Source organism: Procambarus clarkii, chromosome 59, assembly GCF_040958095.1.
Source record: "Procambarus clarkii isolate CNS0578487 chromosome 59, FALCON_Pclarkii_2.0, whole genome shotgun sequence".
Lineage (NCBI taxonomy): Eukaryota > Metazoa > Arthropoda > Malacostraca > Decapoda > Cambaridae > Procambarus > Procambarus clarkii.
Genome location: NC_091208.1, coordinates 33255551 through 33281177, shown reverse-complemented (window position 1 = coordinate 33281177; position 25627 = coordinate 33255551). Strand labels below are relative to the sequence as shown.

The 25627-nt window shown below is 48.6% G+C and overlaps 1 protein-coding gene across 1 annotated transcript in view; it reads left to right on the top strand.

Annotated features, from left to right (window-relative positions):
- The first annotated feature begins 766 nt into the window (after positions 1 to 766).
- LOC138353800 (histone-lysine N-methyltransferase 2D-like) overlaps positions 767 to 25627 on the top strand; it is a 33304-nt gene continuing 8443 nt past the window's right edge. The window contains exons 1-7 of the mRNA XM_069307209.1: positions 767 to 796; positions 8389 to 8547; positions 9277 to 9489; positions 15343 to 16317; positions 19509 to 19901; positions 20693 to 20744; positions 24911 to 25102. Coding sequence (XP_069163310.1) covers positions 767 to 796; positions 8389 to 8547; positions 9277 to 9489; positions 15343 to 16317; positions 19509 to 19901; positions 20693 to 20744; positions 24911 to 25102 — 2014 coding nt within the window. The remainder of the gene's footprint in view (positions 797 to 8388; positions 8548 to 9276; positions 9490 to 15342; positions 16318 to 19508; positions 19902 to 20692; positions 20745 to 24910; positions 25103 to 25627) is intronic.

The following is a 25627-nucleotide window of genomic DNA, read 5'->3' as shown; positions in this document are numbered from 1 at the left end:
GTGCCTGGCCTGGTACCCCATGTGGTTGAGGATGCTGCCGTTTTGCGACGCGCCTCGGTTTGCCCGGCTTGTGTTGCACGTGTCTCTGAGTCAGCCTCCGGGTCTGATGATGTGCGGCCAGAGCCTAAGCGTTCCCGGCGTTCTTCTTCTGCATGGGCTGACGATGGCGATTTCGACGATTGTGGATCTTCCGGCGACAGCGGGGTGGCTCCGGTTGCGTTGCATTCTATGGTGGTGGCGAAGGTGCATTTGCCTGCGGATGTCGGTACCGATGTTTCGGCCTCCCCTTCTGGTATGGTGTCTGCAGATCCTGATTAGGGTGACTCGCCTGCGTCAGATGGCTCAGGTTCTTCGTGGGGGGTGGTTCCCCCTGCTGAGGTTCGTGGTGAGCAGGGTGGCCTGGTGGTGGTTGTTGAAAAGGGCTGCTCGCTCTGGGGGTACCGTACCCCCTTCCTTGTTCCCCGTTTCATCGGCGGGGGTCTCGACGCCTCTTCCGTCTCAGGCCGTTTCTTCGGTGGTCTCGCTGGAGGTGTTACCGTCTCGTCAACCGTCCCCTTCTCCTGTGTGTTCGGCGGCGAGGCCGTCTCGGCGGCCCTTGTACACTTCTTCGGTGTCTTCTGCTTCCTCGGAGGGTGTGTTTCGCGCTCCCCTGCCTCGTTATGCGATTTGCGTCGGAGAGCTTCGGGAGTGGCCGTTTCCGCCTGATCTGATGATTCCGGAGTTTATGCGGGGCCCACGGCGGCAGGGGGATTGTCCCCTTACCGACATGGAGTATTTGATTTGGGAGGCCTATAAGGTAAAGTATCCTCGGGATGTGTTCCCTGAGAAATATGTTACTGTCTCTGAGTAATGTATTCCTCGCCCATGATTCCTTTGTATGTTGTGGGTTGTTTCCATTTGAGTGCATGGTTGTGGGGTGCGGGTCGCGTGTGTGTGTGTGTGTGGGTGGGGCGGGATGGTTTTTCCGGTTCCTGTGTGCTCCGGTTTGTGGTTGTGGGTTTATTTGTGTGGTTTGTGTGTGTGTCCAGTTCCTGTGCGGTCCGGTTTTTGTTAGTGTGTGTGTCTGGTTGTGGATGTCATGTTATGTTTTTATGGTTTTGTGTTTTTTTTCTGGTACTGATTGTGCGCTTGTTTGTGTAGTGTTGAGTGCCCTTCAGGCTGTTGGCGTGACCCGGCCCGGGTTTGTTCTCATTATCATGTTTTGCGATTGTGCTTTTCTTTTTGTTTCTTATAGATTTGTATTTCCTTTATTGTTATTATTATCATTTTGTGTTGGTGCCTCTCCGTGTGTGGTTGCGGTGCCGGGAGGCTTGTTCTGTATAATTATGTTCTGGTGTTTGGGTTGTTGGGTGCGGGTTTGGGTGCTGTGTGTTGTACTGTTGTCATTTCTGTACTGTATTCCGCTGTGTTTATAATTATTGTTGTGTTTGTAATTATTGTTGTTTGTAATTTTTGTTGTGTTTGTAATTATTGTTGTTTGTAATTTTTGTTGTGTTTGTAATTATTGTTTTGTGGTCGGCCTTTCCGGCCGGCGTTTTGTGGTTTAGTAAATTTTTTACTTGGTACTTTTGCAAGTTTGTGCTTTCTCATTTTGTACTTTTGTGCTCTGTTGTTCTAGTTTGTTTTCTGTTTTGCTTTTATTGTACTTATAAGCATGCTTGCATGTAAAAAAAAAAAGGGGGAATATACCGAGTTCGGAACTGTGGACAGGAAAATTGAACTCCGACTTAGTAATTATATATCATCCACACAAGCTGAACTGCAGGCCATTCTGGCGTGTTTGGAGGAAGTACGTCATGACGACAAAAATGTTTTTGTATTTCTCGATAGCCGAGGAGCACTGGAGTCCTTAAACAGTCAAAACCCAGTCTTCATGTCCATAGTTCAGGATTGTAAGAAAAGAATAACTGAAATACAGCTGAAAGGTCATAGTGTGAAATTCATGTGGATCCCATCTCATGTTGGAATAGTGCTCAACGAGGTGGCGGATGACTTGGCCAAACGTGCCACATCAAAACCACAAGTTGACATTGAATGTGTTTTAACAGTGAGACAAATAAGAAGCAAAATCAGAAATATTCAGGCACAGGCGGGAGTGGAGAGGAGAGAGATACTGTATGAGAGAAGTCAAACCATGCAACACTACATGTATGTGAGTCAAAACACCAACATTTCACTTATGGTAAAAGGAGAAATGCTTGGAGTGACTGTGTACATGCGGCTCAGGCTTGGGTACAAATATTACTGGGAATATGGGATAGGTGTTCATGATAATGACACGAAGTGTAAACTATGTCGTCTGCTAAGGTCTCACACCCTGGTCCATTATGTTCTTGATTGTTCCTTGATTAATGTATATAGAAAACACTGAGATAAGGACTGTTCCTGAACAAATAGCCTGGATGTGTCACAACGGAAAGGTTGATGATATTCTTGAGAGATATAAGAATTTTGCCCCAAGACTGTAATCTTTTGTTGAATTATCTGCAGGTGTCTTGCAAATTGTCTATACAGTATACCTAGGTCATAAGAGTATTTGTGTGTACGTCTGATACCATACTACTTGTGAAGGAGGAAATGTATATGTTTATCTCTCAGAATATTTGGTAATATGTTTATTATTTGTGATGTGTGTCTATGTATGTATAAACACGTTGTACTGAACGGGGTGAGAATATCTTGAGCTACTTCATCCCTTTGTGTGTATTTTACCTCAATAAACTTATTTAAATTTCAATTTCAATTGCCCTGCCGTCAACACCACACATTACCCTGCCGTCAACACCACACATTACCCTGCCGTCAACACCACACATTACCCTGCCGTCAACACCACACATTACCCTGCCGTCAACACCACACATTACCCTGCCGTCAACACCACACATTACCCTGCCGTCAACACCAACACATTACCCTGCCGTCAACACCACACATTACCCTGCCGTCAACACCACACATTACCCTGCCGTCAACACCACACATTACCCTGCCGTCAACACCACACATTACCCTGCCGTCAACACCACACATTACCCTGCCGTCAACACCACACATTACCCTGCCGTCAACACCACACATTACCCTGCCGTCAACACCAACACATTACCCTGCCGTCAACACCAACACATTACCCTGCCGTCAACACTACACATTACCCTGCCGTCAACACCGACACATTACCCTGCCGTCAACACCAACACATTACCCTGCCATCAACACCAACACATTACCCTGCCGTCAACACCATACATTACCCTGCCGTCAACACTACACATTACCCTGCCGTCAACACCGACACATTACCCTGCCGTCAACACCAACACATTACCCTGCCGTCAACACCAACACATTACCCTGCCGTCAACACCAACACATTACCCTGCCGTCAACACCAACACATTACCCTGCCGTCAACACCGACACATTACCCTGCCGTCAACACCACACATTACCCTGCCGTCAACACCGACACATTACCCTGCCGTCAACACCGACACATTACCCTGCCGTCAACACCACACATTACCCTGCCGTCAACACCAACACATTACCCTGCCGTCAACACTACACATTACCCTGCCGTCAACACCAACACATTACCCTGCCGTCAACACTACACATTACCCTGCCGTCAACACCGACACATTACCCTGCCGTCAACACTGACACATTACCCTGCCGTCAACACCACACATTACCCTGCCGTCAACACCCCTGGCACAACCGGGAACCCATTTTACTGTTGGGTGAACAGAGGCAACAGTTAAGGACTGGCGCCAATATATCCACCCTGACCAGGATATGAACCCAGGCCAAAGTACTCGTGAAACGCCAGGCGATTATCTTTCGTTGATATTGACTTATTAAATATGTGCATAGGTGATATACTAAACATAATAGATACCCCTAAAAAGATTCATAGAAAACACCGACCTTACCTAACATTGTTAGTATCTTAAGATAAGCATCTTATTGCTTCGTAATTACAATTATTACTTAACCTATACCTATTATAGGTTAGGTAATAATTGTAATTACGAAGCAATAAGATGCTTATCTTAAGATACTAACAAGGTTAGGTAAGGTCGGTGTTTTCTATGAATCTTTTTAAGGGTATCTATTATGTTAAGTATGTCACCTATGCACATATTTAATAAGTCAATATTGACTTATTAAATTTGCGAGAACGGGTTGGACTGTGGTCCCTGGCCCACAGTCATCTATGGTCCTATGGTCCTCTTGATGTCATCCATGGATAAATATGGCCCTATTGTCATCTATGCCTTTCACGAAGATACTTAAAATAGACAAAATATTTTCTCCTCCTGTACTATACCCCGGAGCTGGGGCCCGGGAGCTGGGGCCCGGGAGCTGGGGCCCGGGAGCTGGGGCCCGGGAGCTGGGGCCCGGGAGCTGGAGGAGGACCAGTGTTTTCCTTCTCAGGTCACTGTTGTGTGGGGTGATATATATATGTGTTCCCATATTTCCTAAAGCACCAACAATGAACTTATAATCACTGCAACAAAGACTGAGAAAAAACTAATTATAACTTCTTGTTGATTCCGAAGTTGTTTGGTTTGAGTGTGAGGGCCCCAGCCGGCCCACAGACTGGGTGTGGGGGCACCAGCCGGCCCACAGACTGGGTGTGGGGCACCAGCCGGCCCACAGACTGGGTGTGGGGCACCAGCCGGCCCACAGACTGGGTGTGGGGGCACCAGCCGGCCCACAGACTGGGTGTGGGGGCACCAGCCGGCCCACAGACTGGCTGTGTGGCACCAGCCGGCCCACAGACTGGGTGTGGGGCACCAGCCGGCCCACAGACTGGGTGTGGGGCACCAGCCGGCCCACAGACTGGCTGGGGGGGGGGCACCAGCCGGCCCACAGACTGGCTGTGGAGCACCAACCGGGCCCACAGACTGGGTGTGGGGCACCAGCCGGCCCACAGACTGGGTGTGGGGGCACCAGCCGGCCCACAGACTGGGTGTGGGGCACCAGCCGGCCCACAGACTGAGTGTGGGGGCACCAGCCGGCCAATAGACTGGGTGTGGGGGCACCAGCCGGCCCACAGACTGGGTGTGGGGGCACCAGCCGGCCCACAGACTGGGTGTGGGGGCACCAGCCGGCCCACAGACTGGGTGTGGGGCACTAGCCGGCCCACAGACTGGGTGTGGGGCACCAGCCGGCCCACAGACTGGCTGTGGGGGCACCAACCGGCCCACAGACTGGCTGTGGGGCACCAGCCGGCCCACAGACTGGGTGTGGGCCACCAGCCAGCCCACAGACTGGGTGTGGGGCACCAGCCGGCCCACAGACTGGCTGTGGGGGCACCAGCCGGCCCACAGACTGGGTGTGGGGGCACCAGCCAGCCCACAGACTGGGTGTGGGGGCAACAGCCGGCCCACAGACTGGGTGTGGGGGCACAAGCCGGCCCACAGATTGGGTGTGGGCCACCAGCCAGCCCACAGACTGGGTGTGGGGCACCAGCCGACCCACAGACTGGCTGTGGGGGCACCAGCCGGCCCACAGACTGGGTGTGGGGGCACCAGCCGGCCCACAGACTGGGTGTGGAGGCACCAGCCGGCCCACAGACTGGGTGTGGGGGGCACCAGCCGACCCACAGACTGGGTGTGGGGGCACCAGCCGGCCCACAGACTAGGTGTGGGGGCACCAGCCGGCCCACAGACTGGGTGTGGGGGGCACCAACCGGCCCACAGACTGGATGTGGGGCCCCAACCGGCCCACAGACTTGGTGTGGGCCACCAGCCGGCCCACAGACTGGGTGTGGGGCACCAGCCGGCCCACAAACTGGGTGTGGGGGCACCAGCCGGCCCACAGACTGGGTGTGGGGGCACTAGCCGGCCCACAGTCTGGGTGTGGGGCACCAGCCGGCCCACAGACTGGGTGTGGGGGCACCAGCCGGCCCACAGACTGGGTGTGGGGGCACCAGCCGGCCCACAGTCTGGGTGTGGGGGCACCAGCCGGCCCACAGTCTGGGTGTGGGGCACCAGCCGGCTCACAGACTGGGTGTGGGGGCACCAGCCGGCCCACAGACTGGGTGTGGGGGCACCAGCCGGCCCACAGTCTGGGTGTGGGGCACCAGCCGGCCCACAGACTGGGTGTGGGGGCACCAGCCGGCCCATAGACTGGGTGTGGGGCACCAGCCGGCCCACAGACTGCCAGACCGTATAAGTGAGTACCGAGCAATACTCAAGACGGGACAGCACCAGTGACTTAAATAATATTAGCATTACTGTGGGGTCTCTGGCATTACTGTGGGGTCTCTGGCATTACTGTGGGGTCTCTGGCATTACTGTGGGGTCTCTGGCATTACTGTGGGGTCTCTGGCAGTACTGTGGGGTCTCTGGCAGTACTTTGGGGTCTCTGGCAGTACTGTGGGGTCTCTGGCATTGCTGTGGGGTCTCTGGCATTGCTGTGGGGTCTCTGGCATTGCTGTGGGGTCTCTGGCATTGGTGTGGGGTCTCTGGCATTGCTGTGGGGGTCTCTGGCATTGCTGTGGGGGTCTCTGGCAGTAGTGTGGGGTCTCTGGCTGTACTGTGGGGTCTCTGGCAGTACTGTGGGGTCTCTGGCAGTACTGTGGGGTCTCTAGCATTACTGTGGGGTCTCTAGCATTACTGTGGGGTCTCTGGCAGTACTGTGGGGTCTCTGGCAGTACTGTGGGGTCTCTGGCAGTACTGTGGGGTCTCTGGCAGTACTGTGGGGTCTCTGGCAGTACTGCGGGGTCTCTGGCATTACTGTGGGGTCTCTGGCATTACTGTGGGGTCTCTGGCATTACTGTGGGGTCTCTGGCATTACTGTGGGGTCTCTGGCAGTACTGTGGGGGTCTCTGGCATTGCTGTGGGGGTCTCTGGCATTGCTGTGGGGGTCTCTGGCATTGCTGTGGGGGTCTCTGGCATTACTGTCGGGGTCTCTGGCATTACTGTGGGGTCTCTGGCATTACTGTGGGGTCTCTGGCATTACTGTGGGGTCTCTGGCATTACTGTGGGGTCTCTGGCATTACTGTGGGGTCTCTGCATTACTGTGGGGTCTCTGGATTTGACCGTTCTCATAATCCTTCCAATCATTGTCCTGGTCGCCGCTATATTTGCTCGGTTATGTTCACTAAATGTCAGGTCGTCAGACATCATAATTCCCAGATCTTTTACTATCATTATTTTCGTTCATTTCCACCCAAATGAGAGGCTTTGTTTTAATCCCATTTTGGCTTTACATTTTAATTTTCTCTGACGCATGTTGCTATTGCCTCTCCAGATCTAATCTGTCTATCAACGTGCAATCATTTCTATTCTATAATTTTATATCCTGATAACAGTTCCACGGTTTAAATTAAAAAAACTGATAGCAATTTAAAGAGAGGAGGAATACACAGGGAGAAAATATATATATATATTGTCATCCGCACTTCCGTGGAGATATACATTGCAATCACCTGGGGCACTAGGGGACTCGAACCCTGGACCCCATGCATGTGTGGCTGAAGCTCTATTGAACGAGATATTGAGTGGTGTTAATAAGGAATGACTACTCTTAGACGCCCCCAGAGGACCTCACCATGTCATGGCTCGATTGGCTGGGGGAGCCTGGCAACACCCACCTCCGCATACGTTCGAATCCTCATCACGGCTCCGACTGATGTTCTCAGAGAAGGAATATATATTGAGGAGAAAACCAGGAGGCGGACACAAGACTTACAGCCCCGCTCCTGTGCCAGGTAACTCCACTACGGGCTCACCATAGCCCGTGCTACTTGCCCCGCTCCTGTGCCAGGTAAGTCCACTAGGGGCTCACCATAGCCCGTGCTACTAGCAACCTCGTGTTCCCAAGTACCTGCACCTAAAGCGCCACCACCAACAGGACCATGAACCACCTCAAGTGTCTTAACAACGCCGGAAGAAAGGAGATAAGAAAGTGGGAAGAAGGAGAAGGAGGGGACCGAGTTTTCCGAAGGAATAACAAGAGTAAATTAAGAAGGAACTGAAGAAGGGCCTCAAGATACGCCATTGAGTCAACAGAATAAAGAATGGTTAACAAATAATGAATTAGAGAAAACGTGACGTTATGGTAGACTTGAGAAGCCCAAGTGTAATGTGGTGAGGGTGAGTGTGTGTGCTGGTGTTACGGCCCTCTCGGGTCGCAACTGGGTTCGTACTCTGATGTTACTAGAGGAAGGGTATCCGGCCCCAAGCCAGTAGTGGCTTTCAAGGGATGAGATCCGTGACACAAGTAAAATAAAAGGGGAAGGGAAAGAAAGGCAAAAACTTAAGATTATAATTACCTTCACCAATAAGTAATATATAAAAGTTACACAGGGGGAGGGGTATTAACACTACACAGGGGAAGTATATACAAGGTCGTCTTCTCCTGAAGACGCTGGATCCTCTCGGTGCCAAGTCCTCGGTGCTCTCGTGGTCTCTTGACGAATCCTTCGATCAAGCAGAGTCTACCCTGGACACAGGCCAGCCAAAACACAGTCCCACTGGGGGCACCGCCGTGGAGGTCGTCAACCTCAAGTCCAGCAAACTGCTGGCAGGTTCCGGATCAGCAACGCTGGCCAGGCCACTCCACGAGCGATACTAGGGTAGCGCCCTAGTCAGGAGCCTCGTGTGATACCACAGATCACTCTCCTGTCTACAATACCCCAGTGGTTAATCGTCTCCAGCAGTCGGTCCCGGGTACGACAATCCTTCACTGCCGCTTCACAGGCAGGGTAACACCACAGTGTTCCTCCGGGAGGCGACTCACAGCTGCTGCAGCAAAGCACAAGGTATGGGGACGGCTGCCTTGGGTAGACTGACTCAACTTCCATCACAGCAGTCCCAGGTCGACTCTGTAAGCAGACACGTCATCAATAACAGGGACACACTAAAGCACCTCACTTACAGGCTCAGACACAAACGCCCGACGTATCCACTCCATAGATGGCGCTGTTGTCTGAGCACCACCTCACCAGAGGTCAGCAGCGGCTGTGTTGTGAGCTGAACCGGACTGGAAACTGGCCCTTGTGGCCAGTACACTTCGTCCTCACCAGGTGTCTTCGTCCATTTGGAGGGGGTTTCGGGAGCTGACCCACAGATGGCGCGGTCGTCACTGCTCCGTGCTCGGACACTGGATCCGGGTCCGTAACACCTCCCCACCAAAAAGAATTTGGTTTGGGCTTCTAAAAGGAAAAACACAAACCAAATTAGTATGTGGATACAACTCCACACAGACTCACGTACACTATGAACTGGAGTGATGAGGCTGTCTTGTCCACAGAACTGTTCTACTGGACAACTCTCGCACAAAGGGAACTTGAAGATAGAAGGCAATGACCTGCCAGATGTAATCGTCCGCATCTCCACTGCGATGCCAAGCAGGGGCATCATCTCGCATCTCTCGTGTAAGGGTCGGTATAGACACGATCTGGGGCGACTCGACACTTCCCTGTGTCGGGGCACCGATGATGGCTGGTCACGAACGGCATTTCTGGTACCGTTCCAGTGGTCCTTCAGGGAGACGGGAACCTGGGATACAGGGGACGGATCATTTAGAGTCACAGCGATAGTTAAGTCAGTACTCACAGCAGACTCCTCTACTGGGCTCACACCTAGTTCCAACGGGGCTGTTCGTACATCGAAGATGGCATTCGCTCTGCCACCGTCAGGTCGACCAACGTTCCGCATAACGCTGCATTCAGGCCCAGCTATCACGCGGGGGGTGTCAACCTGTCGGAAACAGTCACTCATATTATCGTATCGCGTACCTCCTGTATCTACCATTACCTTCCAGGTCCCTTCTTCGACTGCAACACTCACAGTGCACGTCTCTAATCCCTGGGATCTCTTCACGATGTTCAAGGGAGCCATCATCTGTCGGGTCGTCCACTGGTCCTCACTGAGAGCACATACAAGAACAAAAAATTCCGCTAGGAAACATTTGGTTAATTTAGGGATAAGCTTCCTGAGCCTGTCATGTCCATAGCCGGCAATATCCACTAGCCTGGTTTGGACTGAAGAGGGCTCTAGACCTTTCGAACACACCTCACATACCTCTGACGTCTGGGGAATCTCTGGCCGGTTCAATTAACGCTGTATCTTGCCATACCGCAAGTACACATCCGCCTTCGCTCCAGACTCGTTGGTATCCGTGGGTGCTTGCACACAAGGCCTCTCTTCTTGCTCAGGTACTTCTGCCATCGTAACCTCATGTTCCTTGTCGAGAGAATCAGGAGACTTTGCTAGAACACTGTCGATCTGCGGGTGAGAGGACAAATTAAACATGTTTAAATCCGGGTCTGTCTTTACCTGGACATTACCATTGCCTGTTGTTACCTCAGATCCTGTTGTTCCGGTAGACTCGTCCGCGACCTTGGGAAGATTGATGCTCCAATCTGTCACCAAGTCGTTGGCTAGTACCACGTCAATCCCTGCTATAGGGAGGGTATCGACTACTGCCAACGCACATGTGCCGCTGAAGTAAGGCGAGTCGAGATGTACTGGCACTAAGGGGGCGATGTACTGCGTCCTAGGAAACCCAACCAGGACAACCTGTTGTCTCCCGTCCACACTTACTCCCTCGGGTAACGAGCTTCTCACGATCAGGGACTGGGCTGCTCCACTATCTCTGAGCACTTCTACAGATCTACCAGTATGATCACTCGTTACATACCCGCTTGAAGTGTGAGGGGCGAACAAACTTGATCCTTCCTGCGTCGTCGTCGACTGGCTTCCTGCTGGTGGTATTACACAGATCTTCATCATCACCTCCCTACGTGCTCTGCCACCTCTTCTGCCTCGGCACATAGCAGCTACATGCCATTTCTGCCCACAGGTCCAGCACACCACATTCCTCCTCGGACTCCGGTGTTTAGGACTGCTAGGACTCGTCCTTCGAGGGCTACTTGGGGGCGTCTTCTTAGCGCTTTGTGAGACGGGTCTTTCCTCTTCGTCATGAGGTCTGTCAAACCGGCGTTGGTAATGCCTTGGGACGTACTTAGCAGACGGCCTATGAGTCAGGATGTATTCCTCAGCCATGGTGGCTGCCGCACTCAAGGTCTCTATCTGCTGTTCCTCTAAGTACGTCTTCAGGTCTCCAGACAAACAATCCTTGAAGTCCTCTAGCAGTATGAGCTGCTCGAGGTCTTCTTTGGTCTCCACTTTCCGAGAGGCACACCATTCTTGAAAAAGTCGCTCCTTGATGGTGGCGAATTCGGTGAAAGTGTGCTCTGAGGTCTTCTTCAGGTTTCTAAACTTCTGCCTGTAAGCCTCAGGTACCAACTGGTAAGCCATGAGCACCACTTTCTTCACCCTATCGTAATCGCCGGAGTCGTCAAGGGATAACGTGGAGTAGGCGATTTGGGCCTTCCCAGTCAAGACTGACTGTATCATGATGGCCCAATTCTCCCTTGGCCACTCCAAAGAGGCAGCGACTTTCTCGAAGGCTGCAAGGAACTTTGACACTTCCGTCTCATTGAATTTGGGGACCATTTTTATGTTCCTTACCGGATCGAAACTGCTGGTGTCCGTTGTTTGCCTCCGACCACTGCCTAATCGTAATACTTCTAGTTCATGTTGTCTCTGTCTTTCGTTTTCTTCTCTCTCTCGCTGTTCTCTTTCTCGTTTCTCTTCTCTCTCTCGCTCTTCTCTTTCTCGTTTCTCTTCTCTTTCTCGCTCTTCTCTATCTCGTTTCTCTGCTCTTTCTCACTCTTCTCTTCTTTCTTCTCGTTCTAATTCTAAACGCCTCATCTCTAATTCTTTTCCTAATCTCTCTCTTTCCATTTCTTGTCTTTCTCTTTCCATTTCTAATTTCTTATCTTCTCTCTTTCTCGCTTCCTCTTCTCTCTCTTTAGCGATTTCTAGCTTTTTCCATTCTATTTCACGATGGATCTCTAGTTCACGCATTTTCACAGTAAGCACACTTATATTTAGTTCACTCTCATCACTTTCGACATCACTGCTCTTACCTTCCTGTTCAGTGGAAGCTATTTCCTCACCTTCCTTTATACTAGGAGTCTCGCCTTCCTGTTTCTCTGCCTTCAAATGCCGGTGAACCTTAGACAAGATCTCCACACGGGAATCACTGGCACGGATCTTTATCTCCAGGTAGGCGCTCACTAGTACAAGTTCCTGTTTGCTCAGATATTTTAATCTGGCAAGACAGTCCTCTCTGTTCAGAAAAGCCTGCACATCGTCCAGATCATCGATGGTAGCTTTTTCTGCCATTGTCACAGATGGAACACTTAACTAGCACTTAACACACCGCTTTCACGTTAGCACTTAACGCACCGAGCACTGTTCTACGCCAATATTGCACTTTATCGCACCAAACACTGCACTTGCCAATAATGCACGTAATTACTTCGGGCACCGCACTAAACAATATTGCACTGAATCCCAGCGAACACTTCACTCTACAATATTGCACCAAATCACGCCGAGCACCGCACTACACAATATTGCACTTAATCGCTTAATCACAGCGAGCACCACACTGCACAATATCGCACTTAGTCACTCTGAGCACCGCATAGGACGTATAACGTCCCAATCGTCACAGGGGGGAATTATTTATAGGGATTACGCCACTTCACCACCCCTGTCAAACATACTTAACAAGGGGACGGATCCCGCTGGGGATGCCAATTATGTTACGGCCCTCTCGGGTCGCAACTGGGTTCGTACTCTGATGTTACTAGAGGAAGGGTATCCGGCCCCAAGCCAGTAGTGGCTTTCAAGGGATGAGATCCGTGATGCAAGTAAAATAAAAGGGGAAGGGAAAGAAAGGCAAAAACTTAAGATTATAATTACCTTCACCAATAAGTAATATATAAAAGTTACACAGGGGGAGGGGGATTAACACTACACAGGGGAAGTATATACAAGGTCGTCTTCTCCTGAAGACGCTGGACCCTCTCGGTGCCAAGTCCTCGGTGCTCTCGTGGTCTCTTGACGAATCCTTCGATCAAGCTGAGTCTACCCTGGACACAGGCCAGCCAAAACACAGTCCCACTGGGGGCACCGCCGTGGAGGCCGTCAACCACAAGTCCAGCAAACTGCTGGCAGAGGAAGGGTATCCGGCCCCAAGCCAGTAGTGGCTTTCAAGGGATGAGATCCGTGATGCAAGTAAAATAAAAGGGGAAGGGAAAGAAAGGCAAAAACTTAAGATTATAATTAATACCTTCACCAATAAATAATATATAAAAGTTACACAGGGGGAGGGGTATTAACACTTATTTACACTGTAGTCTTCTTCTGAAGACTCTGGATCCTTTCGGTGCTGAGTCCTCGGTGCTCTCGTGGTCTCTTGACGAATCCTTCGATCAAGCTGAGTCTACCCCTGACACAGGCCAGCCAAAACACAGTTCCACTGGGGGCACCGCCGTGGAGGCCGTCAACCACAAGTCCAGCAGAACAGCTGGCAGGTTCCGGATCAGCAACGCTGGTCAGGCCACTCCACGAGCGATACTAGGGTAGCGCCCTAGTCAGGAGCCTCATGTGATACCACAGATCACTCTCCTGTCTACAATACCCCAGTGGTTAATCGTCTCCAGCAGTCGGTCCCGGGTATGACAATCCTTCACTGCCGCTTCACAGGCAGGGTAACACCACAGTGTTCCTCCGGGAGGCGACTCACAGCTGCTGCAGCAAAGCACAAGGTATGGGGACGGCTGCCTTGGGTAGACTGACTCAACTTCCATCACAGCAGTCCCAGGTCGACTCTGTAAGCAGACACGTCATCAATAACAGGGACACACTAAAGCACCTCACTTACAGGCTCAGACACAAACGCCCGACGTATCCACTCCATAGATGGCGCTGTTGTCTGAGCACCACCTCACCAGAGGTCAGCAGCGGCTGTGTTGTGAGCTGAACCGGACTGGAAACTGGCCCTTGTGGCCAGTACACTTCGTCCTCACCAGGTGTCTTCGTCCATTTCGAGGGGGTTTCGGGAGCTGACCCACAGATGGCGCGGTCGTCACTGCTCCATGCTCGGACGCTGGATCCGGGTCCGTAACAGCTGGTGAGTGTGTGCTGGTGAGGGTGAGTGTGTACTCACCTAGTTGTGCTTGCGGGGGTTGAGCTCTGGCTCTTTGGTCCCGCCTCTCAACCGTCAATCAACAGGTGTACAGGTTCCTGAGCCTATTGGGCTCTATCATATCTACACTTGAAACTGTGTATGGAGTCAGCCTCTACCACATCACTTCCTAATGCATTCCATTTGTCAACCACTCTGACACTAAAAAAGTTCTTTCTAATATCTCTGTGGCTCATTTGGGCACTCAGTTTCCACCTGTGTCCCCTAGTGCGTGTGCCCCTTGTGTTAAATAGCCTGTCTTTATCAACCCTGTCGATTCCCTTGAGAATCTTGAATGTGGTGATCATGTCCCCCCTAACTCTTCTGTCTTCCAACGAAGTGAGGTTCAATTCCCGTAGTTTCTCCTCGTAGCTCATACCTCTCAGCTCGGGTACTAGTCTGGTGGCAAACCTTTGAACCTTTTCCAGTTTAGTCTTATGCTTGACTAGATATGGACTCCATGCTGGAGCCGCATACTCCAGGATTGGTCTGACATATGTGGTATATAATGTTCTGAAAGATTCCTTACACAAGTTTCTAAAGGCCGTTCTTATGTTAGCCAACCTGGCATATGCTGCTGATGTTATCCTCTTGATATGAGCTTCAGGGGACAGGTCTGGCGTGATATCAACCCCCAGGTCTTTCTCTCTCTCGGACTCTTGAAGTATTTCATCTCCCAAGTGATACCTTGTATCTGGTCTCCTGCTTCCTACTCCTATCTTCATTACATTACATTTGCTTGGGTTAAACTCTAACATCCATTTGTTCGACCATTCCTGCAGCTTGTCCAGGTCTTCTTGAAGCCTCAAACTGTCCTCCTCTGTCTTAATCCTTCTCATAATTTTGGCGTCGTCAGCAAACATTGAGAGGAATGAGTCTATACCCTCTGGGAGATCATTTACATATATCAGAAACAGGATAGGTCCAACCACAGAGCCCTGTGGGACTCCACTGGTGCCTTCACGCCATTCTGAGGTCTCACCCCTCACTATAACTCTCTGCTTCCTATTGCTTAGGTACTCCCTTATCCACTGGAGCGCCCTACCAGTTACTCCTGCCTGTTTCTCCAGCTTATGCATCAACCTTTTATGGGGTACTGTGTCAAAGGCTTTCCGACAGTCCAAAAAAATGCAGTCCGCCCACCCTGTGTGCTGGTGATGGTGAGTGTGTGTGCTGGTGAGGGTGAGTGTGTGTGCTAGTGAGGCGGACTAAGGGCACCAAGACCCCCCTGGCACCAACACCCCTTTCATCAACACCCCTGGCACCAAGACCCCTGGCACCAAGACCAACACCCCTGGCACCAACACCCCTTTCATCAACACCCCTGGCACCAAGACCCCTGGCACCAAGACCAACACCCTTGGCACCAACACCCCTTTCATCAACACCCCTGGCACCAAGACCAACACCCCTGGCACCAAGACCCCTGGCACCAAGGCCCTGGCACCAACACCCCTTTCATCAACACCCCTGGCACCAAGACCCCTGGCACCAGGACCCCTGGCACCAAGACCCCTGGCCACCAAGACCCCTGGCCACCAAGACCCCTGGCACCAAGACCCCTGGCCACCAAGACCCCTGGCACCAGGACCCCTGGCACCAAGACCCCTGGCCACCAAGACCCCTGGCACCAGGACCCCTGGCACCAAGACCCCTGGCCACCAAGACCCCTGGCACCAGGACCCCTGGCACCAAGACCCCTGGCACCAGGACCCCTGGCACCAAGACCCCTGGCCACCAACACCCCTGGCACCAGGACCCCTGGCACCAAGACCAACACCCCTGGCACCACGACCCCTGGCACCAAGACCCCTGGCACCAGGACCCCTGGCACCAAGACCAACACCCCTGGCACCAAGACCAACACCCCTGGCACCAAGACCCCTGGCACCAGGACCCCTGGCACCAAGACCTACACCCCTGGCACCAAGACCCCTGGCACCAAGACCAACACCCCTGGCACCAAGACCCCTGGCCACCAAGACCAATGACAACAAAGAAATGAGCAAGTTACTGAGGAAGCAGTACGAGTCTGTTTTCAGCGAGCCACTAAACACACTAAAGATTGATAACCAAAATAAAGTTTTCATGGATATGATACCAACATCAAATCATATATCAGACGTCGCCCTATCCCCACTGGATTTTGAAGAAGCCATAAACAGTATGCCTATGCACTCTGCTCCAGGCCCGGATTCATGGAACTCCATATTCATCAAGAACTGTAAAAAAACACTATCGCAGGTCCTTCACATTCTTTGGAGACAAAGCCTAGATACTAGCGTTATCCCTGACATACTAAAAGCAGCAGAGATAGCACCACTCCATAAAGGAGGAAATAAGGCAGAGGCAACAAATTACAGACCGATAGCACTAACATCGCACATCATAAAAATCTTTGAGAGAGTACTAATAAGTAAGATCACAAAATACATGGAATCACAGCATCTTCATAACCCCGGACAACATGGTTTCAGAACAGGGCGCTCTTGCCTGTCACAGTTGCTGGACCACTATGACATGGCATTAGATACCATGGAAGACAAAAAAAATGCTGATGTAATTTACACAGATTTCGTAAAAGCCTTTAACAAATGTGACCATGGTTTTATTGCACATAAAATGCGTTCAAAAGGTATTACGGGAAAAATAGGCAGATCTACAATTTCCTGAGTAACAGAACCCAATGTGTAATAGTCAACAAAATAAAATCCAGCCTATCAACCGTGAAGAGCTCAGTTCCCCAGAGTACTGTGCTTGCTTCAGTACTTTTTCTCATTCTCATATCGGACATAGACAAGGACACAATCTATAGCACTGTATCATCCTTTGCAGATGACACTAAGATTTTCATGAGAGTAGGCCACATAGAGGACACGGCAAAGCTCCAATCAGATGTAGATCAGGTCTTTCTACGGGCTACAGAAAATAATATGGTGTTTAACGAAGATAAGTTCCAGCTCATGCGCTACGGAAAAAATTAATATAAAAACGGAAACCACGAACTGTACAAAACTCAGGCAAATCATAACATAGAACGAAAAGGCAATGTAAAGGATCTGGGTGTATTCATGTCGGAAGACTTTACCTTTAAAGAACACAATAAAGTAGCCGTCACAACTGCAAGAAAAATGGCAGGTTAGATAACAAAAACTTTCCACACTAGATATGCTATAACGATGATGATACTTTTCAAAACGCTAGTGCTCTCTAGAGTGGAGTACTGCTGCACAATGACAGCCCCTTTCAAAGCTGGAGAAATTGCTGACCTGGAGAGCGTGCAGAGATCATTTACTGCTAGAATCTACTCAGTAAAACATCTAAACTACTGGGACTGACTAAAGAGCCTAAATCTGAACTCCCTTGAGCGCAGGTGGGAGAGATACATAATAATTTACACGTTGAAAATAATAGAGGGGCAGGTCCCAAACCTGCACACAGAAATAACATCACATGAGACCAGGAGGCATGGCAGAATGTGCAGAATACCCCCTATTGAAAAGCAGAGGTGCAACAGGTACTCTGAGAGAGAACTCTATCAACATCAGAGGGCCGAGACTGTTCAACACGCTTCCACTACACATAAGGGGCATAACTGGCCCCTTATGTGTAGTGGAAGCGTGTTGGTCAACTAGTCTCTCTTGAACAGTTATAACATAACTGTTCAAGAGAGAACTGGATAAGCACTTCCAAAGGATATCTGATCAACCAGGTTGTGATTCATACGTCAGGTTGCGAGCAGCCGTGTCCAACAGCCTGGTTGATCAGTCCAGCAACCAGGAGGCCTGATCGACGACCGGGCCGCGGGGAAGCACCTCAAGGTAACCTCAAAGTATGGTAAGAAAATTGCTACCGAAGACCAAACAGAGAGGGAGAACTCTCTCAAATCTAAAGAAACAAGCAAACAATCAAACGTCATACACCGCAGCCACGCCACTTGTCCCCCCGTCCACTTCCCAGGAGGGCGTTGCCCCGGACCCCCATGCACCGGCTACTCACACCTCTAGTTCAGAGGCCGAGTATCAAAACAAAACGAATGCGCCAACTGGAGGGATGAAGGGTGCCAGGGAGCCTTCGAGCTCACCCAGAAAAATGGTGTTTCATTACATTCAACGCTGGTTTTCTGTGGGGAGCCCCTTCGGCTCCCTGGAACTACGATACCAAAGACAAGTAAAAGAAGGACTTACCCGGGAGGCAGCTGCCACACGCTCATCAACTCAAAGTCGAGACAACTGGCTCCAACCTGCGACTCAAAGCCACATAAGAACGACCGAGACCAGGAACATTTACCAAATAACAGGTGGCCAGAACCCTGTTCGACTTAAAAAAAATCTCCGTGCTCGAATGTGAGCTCAAGACATGTTGCCAAAAACGGCAGCCAAAGCAGCAAACCTGAGAACGACATAGGCACGAGAATAGACTGCAGGCTGGCTATACTTAATAACCCTGTGGACGACCTGGGAGACCCTAGCCCTGGAACAGGGAATGAGGGGAAGCGGATCAACCCAGAGCGTATTCCCAGCCACAAAAGCTGAGGCATGCAGATAATGGTGAAGTGCCGCAACCGAACAACACATGGTGCACCCCCAGCCTGACGAACCAAGCATCAATGACCCAAGGGCCCCTCTGGAAAGCCGCCATCTCATTCCTCGCCAGAAAAGACGGAGACAGCTGCAACCGAACAAACCGACCACCAGGACCTAAAGAGCAGAAACCTTTGCACCGGAGGAGAGCACAAAGCTTACCAACTCTACCCCCACAGGCCAATGCTAACAGAAACAGCGCCTTGGCAAAACAATCTTGAACCGAAGGAGGCCACTACAAACGGAGGAGAAGAAAGAAAAGAGAGCACCCAGTCAAAGGACCAGGACGGCCCAGGCAGCACATGAGCCGGCCCGGAGGTGAAACAAAGCACGAGAAAGGTTACAGAATGGGCAGAAGTGACATCACCCCGAACGCAAGCTAAAGAGCCTCCGCCAGTGCCTCACAATAAGAGGCGTTAAATAGGAATAATAGGAAATCACAATAGGAAACAGTATTAGGCATCAAATGACAGTCCTGAAATAGCCAAGAAAGGACAAAACAACCCGACCAGAAATAGCAGACAACCTACAAAGAGAGAAGATATGGCAAAAAGAATGTGAGGAAACTTCATACTGTTGCCGAGACGAAGCTTGCAGGTGGGACAGCATGAAAGAAGCCACCTGATCACCATACAAGTGGTGATACACCCGCATCAAAAAGACCAGACGTGAAGAGCAGAAGAGTAGACCAAACCAGTCATGTACCAGACCAGTCCGATCTGCTGGAAGAAGAGGGGTTGGACACAGAGCAAGCAGCGCCTGAAACCAATGCTGGGCCAGCCACCAGTCCTGCCGAAAGGCATCGACCACGATGGCTACACAGTCAGAGAAAGGCGCCACATATATCGGTAGACGCTGAGATCATGCCGACGCGAAGAGGTCCACCTCTGGGTGCCTGTACGTTTGGCAAAGCCAACTGAAGGAGTCGGCGTCGACCGTCCATTCCGTGGACAGGGGAATGAACCGAGACAGGCCGTTGGACAGTCCCCGGATGAACCGCACGGAGAGCCAAAAGCAAAGAATCCAGCAGACAAGTTACTTGAAGTGACCAGCCCCAAAGAGCCAAGGACTGAAAAGAACCCCCGCAGTTCAGACAATATACCACTGGAGTACAGTCTGAATGGAGCCGATCGTGAATTGCCGAGCGATCTGAACGCTCCAAAGGGACAGCCAAACTGCCGCGAACTCCCGCACTGTGTTATGAACTCGACAAAAGGACAGAGCCCACCGCTCCTGGCCAGCCTGGTAAGCAATGTTCACAAAGCCCCAACTGAGAGATAAGGCATCCGTGAACACATCGAGCAAATGCTCGGGTAGGCGCCAAGGCACTGAACCCAGAAAAACTTGAAGAGGAAGCTGGCGACATAGCAACCTACACAAGGCCCACGGAGGCCAAACCCAGCGATCGTGAGAGAGGTGGAAGGGCGGCCCCGAAGAAACTAGAACAGACGCCAAAGCCAGACCCAACCCAGCAGGTAAACCAGCACAGCAACGTTCAGACTCCCACACAACTGCCCGAGCAACCGCCGAGTGACCCAGAACCCCATCCGCCCTTTTGAAACCGCATAATGTGGGTCTACAGCCTCAGCAACGCCTCCAGAGGGAGAGAGAAGGCCTCTGGAGGGAGAGACAAGGAAACGGTCCGAGAGACCCACATGAGAACCAGACGGGACTTTCTCTAGTTCACCAGGAACCCGAACCCAGCGAGCTGGGAAAGAACCACACCCCTGGCAAGCAGACAAGCACGCGAGCTGGGAGCCCACACCAACCAGTTATTGAGGTAAGCCAGAACCCGAACCCCTAGCAGGCGCAGATGGGTTACCACAACATGGGTAAGATGTGTGAATACGTGTGGTTCCAGATTTAAGCCAAAAGGAAAGCTACAAAAGCGGTAAGCCTGTTACCCCATAACGAAACCTAGCCAGTCCCTGAACCACGGATGGTTCAGTTATTGTTGCAGAGTTAGACAGTACAAATCGACACCATCGCATCCTGGAAAGGCATTATATCCATACAGTATACTAAATGATTTGTAGAACTCTTATTTCATTGTGAAGGTTAAGCTGTATATAAAAAACAAGCCCAAAGGTGAGCAATAATTCAACTCTTTATTTCAGAACATTATAATATTCATGTAAATAGAATAATTTAGGTGCAGAAAATATTATTGCGCAATCTCGTTGGCAGACGAACTGAGAGGTGAAGTTATTAATGTAGAATCACTGAAAGTTTCATGTGGAAGACCACATGACTCGCAGGCTACACTTGCTACAATAACAAAATGCTGAAACCTTCTTATCAGATAAAGCTTCCCCCATGTATTAACTAATCCATTGTAGTTGTAGTTTAACACCCAGTAACATTGTAGTGAATTGTCTACCAATTGATAATTCTGAGTGATAGACTAATACATTAATATAACCCCCCAGATTGTATAGGAAACTATTTGTGGGAATTAATATTATACAGTCCACTTTAACCCTTAGACCGCACAATACATATATAGATGATTTGAGTAACAAAACCGGAACCGCACGATACATTAATAGCTGTTTTAGTGTCTAGCGCTTTAATCTAAACACCCCGCGTGGGATAGGGGCAGCTATAGTGCAGCCACGACCGATAGTTGGCAGACGCCACCAAGAAAAAAAATCGTGGCCAACATTCCTGGGTGTGAGAGGGTCAGTACTGAGCGAGCCACCAAGGCTGGTGCACGCAGCATGAGCTCACAGCACAGCTGTTCAGCCTGATTGATGTCTGATTTTTTCTTTTCTTTTTTTGCAGTAATATTATTCAATAGTGTGTATTGTGATATATTTGTATAATAAAAAGTGTAAACCATCGCTGTACTCAAAATTATTGTGTTCATATTAGTGATTCAATTATTATGTTTATAAAACAAAAACAAATAGTTTTGCTGTTATTACACTATATACACAGGTTATATATACGTATCTGCATGTGTTGGTCACCATAACGAACCACTAAGTTGGTATTGTGAGTCAAAAAGCCTTCACTCACCAACCACTTGCCACCACTTCCTCACTCACCAACATACTCCTCCAACCATACTGTTTTGTTCACTATACACAGGCGATAAATATAAGTGTTGGAAATTTCCAACATAATACAACACTGTTGTATTATTATTAATTATTACTAAATCTACTAATCACTGCAGTAATTAAAATCAACCAACCGTAGAGTTCACATGTACTAATAATTGTATCTGTACAATAAGGCTAGAATTCTTACGCCACCAGACGCCAGTATTGCGTCAGATTCCATTATAATAAACTATAATAAACTCTATGTCCAGTGTGTCAGAGAATTGAGTTTGATTCTCTAAAAACAGCAGTGTTCTGTGTGATAATTATTTACAGATAACCTGACTCCCAGATAATGCCAAATAGACCGTTTCTAGTTACAACTGTTATCTGGTAATAAATTTAACGTCACACGTGAATGCCAGGGAGAGAATTACATTCATCTCCATTGTTCGTTTACCATCGTAAAACGAGCAAATAATAATATCTAACTCCTCTGAATAATAAACCCGTCATTATCCCAGCATTTCAGTCGCAACTGCGAGAAATGATATTATTCGTAGTAAATAATTCGTGTAACAAATGCGGGACGCGGGGCGGGGAGAGGAGAGACGCCATTACTCGAGAAGACGCCACCGAGAGCGTGTGGAGGAGGAAAGTCGCCACCGTGAGGTGTGAAGAATTGTTGCAGAATATAGCAACTTAGCTGGTGTCAGTGTCACAGGATACATCGTGGTGAATCGTCAACGAGAATTAACTTGACGTTCAGCCTGGAACCTGTTAATTTGTTCCGTGTAGCCCAACGTGACCGACCAGAGAAGCGCGTCAACATCTAGGCTAGGCTTGACGCCACGTGTTCGTTATTACGACGCCAGAACCTAGGACGCGATCTTCGGCAAGCCTCAACTTACACAGTGCCCTATTAGCTAAGTACCTTTACTCCCTTTTGATGCATCATTATGGATAGGTTATAGCCGGGTAGCTTGTCGTCACGCCGAGCGACTAAATAAAACACAGGTTATTATCTGTTTCCACTCTCCATTTTTAATTTCTTGAACATAGATATTTAGCAGCCCAATATGTTGCTACTGAATATATCTTGATTTGCAGCTTGTGTGTGAAGAATTCCCCGAGCTGTCATTTCCCGTGTTAATCATCTCCCAGTGTTCCATGATGAGTTCAGGAGATTCCGAGGATGATTCATGACCGATGTCTTGGAAAACGTCTTCAAGCTACGACCCTTTTCCGTATTCCATTAATTACATTATCTGTAGTGCATTATTGCTACGGATCACTGTTTTCTGGATTAACACGTGTTTATTATAATCATTAATTTCTGATGTTCATAATCTGTATTCTTATTGGTGACAAATTTATTGATTCTATAATTGGTCATTGGATTAAGTTATTACATAATGAACTGGTGTACGAACCACACTAGTTCCTAGACATATATGAAGTTCTAGTAATACCCCCCCAATGTAGGTGTTTGAGGCTTTGATTCAATTAAATTATACAGCCCATTAATTATACAAGTGATTATATTTTCTAGTATTTATCCATAGTTACTGGTTCCTCTAGGAATTTTCTAATGATCACATTTTATTAGTTTCCCTCTTTACTATAAAAGCGGGTGGTCCTTCGTAATTGATTTTCATTACATTAATATTTAAATAAATAGAGTCAAGCCCCAAATGTCCCACATTATGGTCTTTATCGAACCGGATAAACATAAATTATAATTATAAATACTAATTAGTAATAACTAATCCCTGTGTGATGTAGTCTAGACTAACCATTTAATTAATTGTGTCTGCCAACAGCGTAACACATAAGTTAGTCTAAAGTCACACCAATTCATTGCTACTTTCACCTCATGTATAAGGTAGCACTCGTGGGACACAGTCAATTACCCACAACACTTAGACCTATCCCTCATACAGAAGTAAGAATCTTTAGGTCACCAGGAGCGACAGCTCATAACTTTTATAACAATTCCACACTAACATCTGCGTTAGAGTGGCCTCACCATCTAACCATTATATACTTAGGTGGTAATGACATCCATCCTACTCGTCATCCAACTGAGGTGATCAAGCACCTTAAAGCCATAATTTCTTCTTTCAAGCTCATCAGTAATTCGGTAGTATTCACGTTAGTGGAACCTCGCCAACCAAGTCAAGATAATCGTTGGGGAGTAACACCAGAATACTACCAGAGAGCTACTAAGTACATAAATTTCAGGCTGAAAAAACGAGTGAGATTGGATGCCACTTATATCCAATTTACAGCCAGACCTTATAGACAAAACCTGGCCAGAGATGGTGTACACCTGTCAGGTGAGTCTAGGTTGCATGTGGTTGGCAAATTGATCAACACCATCAACTATCACAAACGGCTGTGGCTAACAAGCCAAACTTAACTGTACATAATTGTTTTCACTTGTGTGTGCAAGTGCACACTTATAAACTATAAAAACAAAAAACCCAAAAATACAGCACAATTATATTCACCTTACTGCACCACAATAATCTTTACCAATCTTATTAGGTAGAATTTAGGCTGAGATTGTGCTGAATTTGGTACAAGCCCAGACTAAATAAATTTATAGTTCTTAGGTAGGAATTATCTAGACTAGACTTAAGCTAGTCAGTAGTGTATGAATTATACTATTTGTGCTGACCCTATCAAGGGTGGGATTAAACTTTGAGATAACTCTGATTGGAGTGTCTCCATATTATTTCATTTTTGTGCTCATTATTTTGTATGTATCTATTTTGTGTATTGCTGAATGATCACCATTACATCTAATGGTGATATAGAAGAGCTAACCGGACGAAAGTTAATGGTGAAGTTCGAGCACTACTCAAAATAGTTAGCTATCACTTGTTAGGTAGGTAAAACTATAGTCTATTGAAGTATATTAGGCTATTCTCATTGATATTGAGCTCCACTGAATGAGTCAATATCCCAGTTATCTCAGTAACAAATATTTACTGACAAATCAGCCTTTACCCAACAAAATGGAAACGGCTACCAAAATGAAAAGGACCCTTATCGGTCTGAAAGGTCATTTGACCCGACAGATTAATAAATGCCAAAATCTGTCACAACAGTGAACTGTTGATTACTTTGAACTAGAAGATTTGCAAGTTGCTGAAAGCAAATTTGCCCATATTAAGCAACACATGAGTCTGTATTTGACAGAACTTCTTTCAACTTCTGTAGATAGTAGTGAACTTGAGGAAGTTATAGATGATTTAGCTCAGTATGAAGATATACGGGTTAAACTTCTACCCTTTAAGAAGCAAATTGCTAAAAACAAGCTGACAGTAGCTTCTGCTGCACGTACAGATCCTGAGGTCAAATTACCTCAAATCAATATACCCACATTCTCTGGTAATGAGAATGAAAGTTGGGATGATTTCTGGAGTAAATTCGTAGATGCAGTAGACTCTAAAGTCAACATTCCTCAAACAACCAAATTCACTTATTTACAAGGCTTGTTACGAAATGAAGCCTTGAAGGTAATCTCTAATATAACACTGACCAGTGATGGTTACACATTGGCTGTTCAATTGCTCAAAACCAACTACGATAACACGGAGAGAACTATTACTGTCTTAGTTCAAAAATTGCTAGATTTACCCTCTGCTAATAATTCCACAGATTCTCTCCAAACTTTCAGACTAGAGTTAGAGTCTTTACTCAAGGCCTTAACCCTTAAAGTCCAAATTCAGTCAGCTGAATGGATGACCAAAGTAGTTGTTAGGCGAAAATTGCCAAGAGAAACCTTACATAAGTTGTGTACGATGTACAATAAGACCTTTTTGACTTTGAAAGAAATCGCAGGTCTACATACCTTAGTCGAAAGACAAAGAGCCAACCAAGATGGGGAGAAAGTTTCAAACTCCTCTACTAACT